Source organism: Amblyomma americanum, chromosome 11, assembly GCF_052857255.1.
Source record: "Amblyomma americanum isolate KBUSLIRL-KWMA chromosome 11, ASM5285725v1, whole genome shotgun sequence".
In the NCBI taxonomy this organism is placed as follows: Eukaryota; Metazoa; Arthropoda; class Arachnida; order Ixodida; family Ixodidae; genus Amblyomma; species Amblyomma americanum.
Window position 1 is genome coordinate 64,783,543 of NC_135507.1, and position 7,383 is coordinate 64,790,925.

Here is a 7,383-nt window from a genome sequence, read left to right on the forward strand (position 1 = left end):
TGTACTCTACAATATCAGTGCACATTAAAGAACTCCGGGCGGTCAAAAGTTCCACAGCCCTTCACTACGGCGTCCGTCATAGCCTAAGTCGCTTTGGGGCGTTAAACCCCCATAAACCACAAAATTTTACCTTTGATGCATGCAGCTCTGAGAATGCCCAATAACGCTTCGTAAATCGTGAAGAGTCAAAGATAATGCTTTATTTGAATGCTCACTTTCTCAGGAATATATGATATTTGTCGAGAATAGGACACGAGAAATCAAATAAATGTAAAATCACCAAAACCAATCAATCAAACACATAACCAGGTACAAGAGCAGTTGCAAAACACAGTGGCGCATGCTAAAACGAATTACGCTTTCAAACAGAAGACCATTCGCGATCATTCCAGCGGTGAGCAACGATATCTTTGCAGCAGCATCCCGCTATAAGCCAAAGATCTCTTGTATCCAGCATATCCCCCACATAAATCTTGAGATTATGGAAGTGAACATAAAATCCGCGGCTACGATCGATTGATCCACGGGTAACAAAGTGAATCGGAGAAAACGACACTACACGGCAGACTTGCTCCCGCGATTGCGCGGCCTCTTGAGTCCGATGAATGTCTGCGTCGAGCAGAGAACGCAAGGCATTCCGTGGACGATGCGACCAGGTCTGCGTTCTCCCGGGGGACCGGCGACGAGTCCTTGCAGCACTAGCGGGTCCTCCGCGTCAAGAAGCCAGGTTAGTTGCTGCGGCACGTCCTGGAGGTTATGGTAGTGAAGGTGCAGTACCTTGAGGTTTTTCATCGCTTGGGACATCTCTTTTACAATCCCCCCGGCGTACTCGCCCGACGCAGTCTCTTCGGACAGGATGCAGAGGTAACGGAGCTGAGACAACTTTAGAATGTCAGTCTGGGGGGAAGAAATTGCACAGTATTACGTTAGGCTGTGTAAATCGCGATGCTAGACACCGCTCCTTTGCATGCTCCCTAGCAATGGTACGTGGCATTTAACACCACGAATGGCACATCGGCTGGAAGTATGCCGCGGTCGAGCGCTATAAACTAATTCATGCAACCTGGGAAACTTCAAAGTGCACCGACACCGACAGCGGAAAGCACCCGCGCGTTTTTCGATTTCATCCCCTTCGACATGCTGCCCTTGTGGTCAAAATTAGATGCCCCGGCCTTGAGGTACGTATAGTCGAACGCCAATGCCATTCAGTCACATTAACGGGTGCACGCACGTTTGTCTTGCAGTCCACACTTCCCGCTCACCAGGAACCAGACACTCGCGTTTTCGATCGCAATCCTGGCGCTGTGTAACGGCATCACGGAGACCACTTTCTCAGATTGCGTTCCGCAAACACAACTGACGCAGCCACAGACAGGAATTTCCTTCTCGGTGTCTAGTTTGGGCACTATCTTCACTGTGTAGCCAGCGCTGATGCCAACGCAGTGGTTACCCTACCCACCACTGCCCTCTCCCTTACCTGCGTCTAATCCTAACGAGAGGACCAGTAGTGACAATCGTGAGAAGAAGTCAGACACAAATTGCACTGGCCGCCGCGGTGGCTGAGTGGTTATGGCGCTCGGCTGCTGGCCCGAAAGAGGCCGGTTCGATCCCAGCCGCGGAGGAAGAATTTCGATGGAGGCGAAATTCTAGAGGCCCGTCTACTGTGCGATGTCAGTGCACGTTAAAGAACCCCAGGCGGTCGAAATTCCCGGAGCCCTTCACTACGGCGTCTCTCATAGCCCGAGTTACTTTGGAACGTTAAACCTCCATAAACAAATTGCACTGTAAAAAGTAAAACGAAAACGTGCAAAAAACGATCACGGCCACAAATGTCCTTCGTTCAAAAAAATAATAATAATACTCATCCTCATATCACGCAATTTTGATGGGTCGGTATATTTTTCGCCAACTAGCTTCTGTGATAAAAAAAAAACCACTACTGCGAAAACACTCGCGCAAGCACAGAATTACTGTCTAGATTATCAGCCGCATCCTCTACTACTTTTTTCTTCTCCCTCCTGCAAGCACTAGCAGAAAGCCCAGGAGGCTCATAAGAAGCAATATTTCCAAGAAGTCTTCATGCGCTAGAGACTTACAACCATTCTTTCTCCATCTCTTTGGATGCAGCTCAAACTAGGCAATTATCTTGGTTATTTGGCATCGGATAAATGGTTTATTAACGACGATTCTTAAGGCCACGCATTCAATGGTAAAGTTTCTCTGCGGGTACTAATGTGTCTAATAATATTCCGGTTGAATTGATAAGAATCGAAGTTGCATTACACAAAGTGCGCTGCTTAAAATAGCAGCCCTACTTCCTAGGTAGTTGCTGAAACTTTGTTTTTATTTTAGAAACTGAGTTATGATAAAGGATGCAGTAAACCTAATTCCCAGAACGTCAGTCACTGGTCACGTGACCATAGTGCCGGGTTGGAACCGCAGAGCCTCCGAGAACTCACCTGAGCTACAATGGGTGCAAGCTTTTCCCTGACCTGATGCCCGGCTGCTTTCGGGTGAAATGCTTCGCAAATGTGTCTTTGACACAACTTTAACAAGAGGGCAACAGTTCGTGTCATGGCGGCATTTGTCCACAAATGTCATTCGGTCGAAAAAATAGTAATATTAATAATAATCATCATCACATCACGCAATTTTGATGGGTCGGCATATTTTTCAACACCAGCAGTGGCTCAGGGTGCACGTGATGGACCTCTACAGGTAACTGCACACCTGTACGAACACTTCAGCGCGAGCAGCCTAGCATTTCCACATTCCCCGTAAACAATTTATCTGAGTGCGCTTTATTTAGAACCGTTCCCCTATGTATGTTTGCTGGCCGCAACACCTTGCGGCCAGCAAACAGGCTTTTTCAGGACATCTTTGGTTTGGTTTAAGGGGGTTTAACGTCCCAAAGCGACTCAGGCTATGAGAGACGCCGTAGGGAAGGGCTCCGAAAATTTCGACCACCTGGGGTTCTTTAACGTGCACTGACACCACACAGTACATGGGCTTCTAGAATTTCGCCTCCGTCGAAATTCGACCGCCGCGGCCGGGATCGAACCCGCGTCTTTTGGGCCAGCAGCCGAGCGCCGTAACCACTCTGCCACCGCGGTGACTTTTTCAGAGCATGTGCGTTTAAAATTAGAGCTGGAACTGGTTTCACGGGGTGGCATTCACGGTCGCACTAAAGCCACCGCCAGCACCTTGTTGATGCGTAAAGATTGTGCTCAAGGGTTGAGAGTTCATCTACTTCCCTTATCATTGCCTTGAAAGCTATTCGTGATCAGAAATCATGGTGCCCGTGAAGCCGCGTGCAATACGTCTATACATATAAGATTACAAAGCTCTTCAAGGTGCGTGCGAAGACGCTGCAACAAAATAGTGTTTTAGCGCAGCAAAATACCTGGAAGGGGCGGTGAGTGAAGTTGAGACCCGTGTACGAGAGGACGAGGGTGCGCACAGCTGGATTCACCGACAGAAACCACCCAAGACGCCTGTAGTCCGGCACCGGATTCGGAGACTTGTCGACGATGCGCAGCTCAGCCAACACGCTGCCTACGAGGAAATCTAGGCGGTGCACCGTGAATTCGCTGTAGATCGTGAGGCGGCCACGCAACGCGCTGACACTCAGCTTTTCAAACAGAAATGGATTCAAGTTTAGCCCCAGCACACAACCGGGGCAAGCTCTACGGGGGCCGTCGTAGCCCGAACGAATATCTAGGTCTTCAATAGTCCTGCACTCCGCCAGTCGCCACAGTGCGTTTTCGGGGAGAAGAGCACAGGGAGGAAGCGAGAGCGCCTGGAGACGGCATGAGCAATTTGCGAGCAGTACCGTCAAGTCGACAGCGGGGGCGAAGTGAAACGAGTTAACGTTCAGCTCGGTGAGGTTCTCGAAATGACGTAAGAGGTGAGTAATTGCGTGGAACAACCTAGTGCCTGATACGGCCGCATGTACAGGCCCGCCAAGGGCCGGTCGTGACAGCAGGACTAGGCAGAGGGAGTGCACAGCACTCCAGTTGTTTAGCAAGGCGGCCTGGCGGATCTGTTCGTCGAGGTCATTCTCCAGGACGGCGACAACGATCAGGGGCTCGGGCAGCGCCGGTTCGGTAGACGTCGCCAAGTCGCGGAGTCGCTTGCAGTTCCACCTTTGTCCCTCGCGTCGGTACAGCACGTTGGCGCACGCGTGCGCGCAGTGTCCAAAGTCGAGCGCTGCTGGCGGTTCGAGGGGCATTGGCGACGGCAGCTCCGAAGTGAACGAGAACGTCTCCATGATGGGCCGATTGGCCAAGACATTGGCGCACCGCAGGACGGCGCTGTTGAAGTTACCGCTTACCAAGTGCACGTGAAGATCGATCACGTTCGGGCAATACTCGAGGAACAGTTCGAGAAGGTCGAAGTTGGCGTCCCCGGCGACCTCTACATACATACAGCGGATCTTACCTGCCACTGTATCGCTGAAGACACCCCCGGCCGGCTTGCCAATTTGGTCGATCTGACGGCGCGCTTCATCTTCCTCGTCAACCATCGAGAATTCCAGGCGCGTCAGGTGCTCTAGAGGCCGCGGTATGACACGCAGGAGGTGACGAGCCTTCACACTGGAGGCGATGCATTCGAGGGTACGTAGCCCCTTGGCGCGCATGATCAAGCGGCACAGGTCATCTGCTTCCGTGATACGGTTGTTCGTGAGATGCAGTTCCAGGAGTGTCGCTGCATGGGCGTTGAGGTGCGTTTCCAGCACCGATGCAGGAGCGTTGGCGGGAAGCCGGAAGTTCTGTTCAGACCCCATACTGAGGTGGGCAGAAACAGCGTCGAACCCACAGCACTGAAATTCCCGTAGGCTCGGACGTCGTTTGAGACGAGCTTCCTGCGCGTCTGGAAGGACGATGAGACGCGTTCGAACTGCCGAAAGAAATGGACTGCCGCTCTAAACTGTCAAGGAATCAGTATTTGATGGGTACTGCAGTGGAACATATGCGCGAGGCTCAAGCGTGATCACTTTTTGCGATCGTCAGAGTCCCGCACTTGATAAAGTACTGTGATTTTCGCTGCTGCAGAATGAGATATCATGTTGATTGTTACTAGTAGTATCTGTGCAGAGCTCAACCCCAAAGCGCCGCTTACTTCACATAACGACAAGTTTTCGGGATGAAACTTCGGCATTTCTAGAAACTTTCAAGGTTTGATGAACAATTTATCAAGCACGAAAACTCGCTTTTTTGAGCGAAGGCTACCTAATCTTTGATGGAAATGCCTGCGTTTCCACACTGAAGATTAAGGAGTCGAATCAAACAGCGCAGCTGGTATTTGCGGATGAGCGGGCATCTCAAGGTGCACGTCAGCAAGAATTCGAGAACACTAATCCTATAGATTATCTGTCGAGGTGGGCTAAAATTATTACAGTGGTCTCGACATGAGCACTTTCGCGATTTTAACACAAGGGCCAGCCTCGCTGCTCTCGAAGACCTCCTTGCTCAGTCAGTGGTGAATGCGACTTGTTGATCACGTTTGCTTTCGCGTCAGAAAGGCGCGGCGGCGCTCAGCTGCCAGTTCGCTCCATTTATCTTAAGCCGGGAGTCACGCAGTCGCGACGTATTCCGCCCAGCGCACTTCATAAAATTCATCGCATGTTTGGTGTGGTTTATGGGGGTTCCAAAGCGACTAAGGAATATGAGGGTATCTGTTGTGAAAGGCTTTGAAAGTTTCGACTACCTGGGGTTCTTTAACGTGCACTGACGTCCCACAGGGCATGAACCTTTAGAATGTCCCCTCAATCAAAATGCGACAGCCGCAGCCGGGATCGAACCCGCATCTTTCTGGTCAGCACCCCAGCGCCATACGACTGAGCGACAGGTAGGAGGGGAGGGGCAGCATCGCATATACCTGGGCCATTAGACCGCAGGTTCAGCTCCAACATGGGGTATTCGAGTACAAAATTTCCATTGGTTGATCACCATGCTACTTCAAGATCACATGACCTCGCACGGGTAATTAAATACTCAAAGAGACCACGCCGTGCAACAGTGATAACGTCACTGCACAATTTCTCATTGGTATACAAGGTAATGACGTTATTAAAGCACCACTATGCGGTGCCTGTAAAGAAACAAAATAATTCGCGGTGAAAATAAAAATGGTCGTGTGGTAATTCGAGCGGTTGCCTCTCGGGTAGAGAGCCTGAAGCTCTGCCCCTCGACCATGGAGGATTTCGGTTTGAGTGCGATAAACGGAGGCCTTGTGTGAGCGCCTCGCTCCGCGGACTTTGGTGCAGATCATACAACATTTGATTTATTAAGGTTACCATTTCGCGTCATCAGTGTAGGTCGCCAATGAACAAAGCCTATGCGTGCGACCTACCCAAACCCACGTGACCACGTGACGTTTAGTTCTGGCGGCGAGCTCACTGCAGCATTCAAAGAAGGCATGCGAAATGCGGCCTGCGCCGCTAAATGGAGGCTAGGAATTTAATCGGGCCCATATGAATACGTCCGCTATAATAAGGAACGATGTGAGGGCATGGCATGGCGTTACTGATATGCAGTAAATAATAAAGCATTATGCGATCGCGACAGAAAACAACAGTATCCAAATCTGCACTGAGATACGAAAGCAGTGCTCCAGGCCACTGAATGAACCTCTTAGGCTTATCTCGTCATGCACTTAAGCAGGAGCTTAAATGTCCCCCCGAATATTCGCGATGTTATGCACGATCATATTAGTGGGGTTTTTAGCACACCACTTATATTGCTCTAATTCACAGCTTAGAACATCTTTGACAACTGAACGTAGGGGCCGGCGACGTTCGCGGAATGATTCAATAAATTCAGAATGTTTCTACACCTCAAGCTTCATAACGCTTATGAAACGTGGTTAGCCATGTACTTTATATTCCGTGTACATAATGAATTACAGTTCAGAACTGTTTCTGCTCAGCTTGCTTGAATATGCTGCGAATGTTTTGGGGGCACTCAAAATGTAATCAATATGGTGAGTACCTGCAAAGTTATTGCGCAATGTGACATGCCATACTTGTAAAAAACCACGGCCGACCTCCCGTTTGTTCTTTTCCGCCTCAGTCGATTCCTACGTAGAAGATCCCCACGCGAGTGCCATCTAACGTGAGGTATGGAAAGTTTGAAAAAGGTGCAACATTCATGACATTCTCTGCGCCCCTAAACAAATCTGGATAAAACATGCGACCAAGTTCAGCAGAAACAGTGCAAACGAAGGCTTCGAGGTACACTAGTTTTCTCAGGTCATTCATTGTGGCGTGGGCTTTGTACGTAAGTTTCTCTTAACATACGATGTCGTGTACAGTTGCGGCTATAATGATAAGTACCACGCTTTGGCGATCAAACTTCGCACACCTTACCTACTGAGAATTAG

General features: G+C 49.9%; 1 protein-coding gene across 1 annotated transcript; it reads right to left on the reverse strand.

The window, feature by feature from the left end:
- Nucleotides 1-555: 555 nt before the first annotated feature.
- LOC144109666 (uncharacterized) lies at nt 556-4,786 on the reverse strand. Its single transcript, XM_077642473.1, has 2 exons — nt 3,404-4,786; nt 556-897 (listed from the first exon to the last, which is right to left on the reverse strand). The coding sequence occupies exons 1-2, from the start codon at nt 4,784-4,786 to the stop codon at nt 556-558; spliced, it is 1,725 nt and encodes a 574-aa protein (XP_077498599.1).
- Nucleotides 4,787-7,383: the final 2,597 nt, after the last annotated feature.

Coding starts and splice junctions, on each gene's coding strand:
- LOC144109666 (XM_077642473.1), bottom strand. CDS start 4,786: ATGGGGTCTGAACAGAACTTCCGGCTTCCCGCCAACGCTCCTGCATCG. Junction 898..3,403: donor TCACTCACCGCCCCTTCCAG/GTATTTTGCTGC, acceptor TCTTCCCCCCAG/ACTGACATTCTAAAGTTGTC.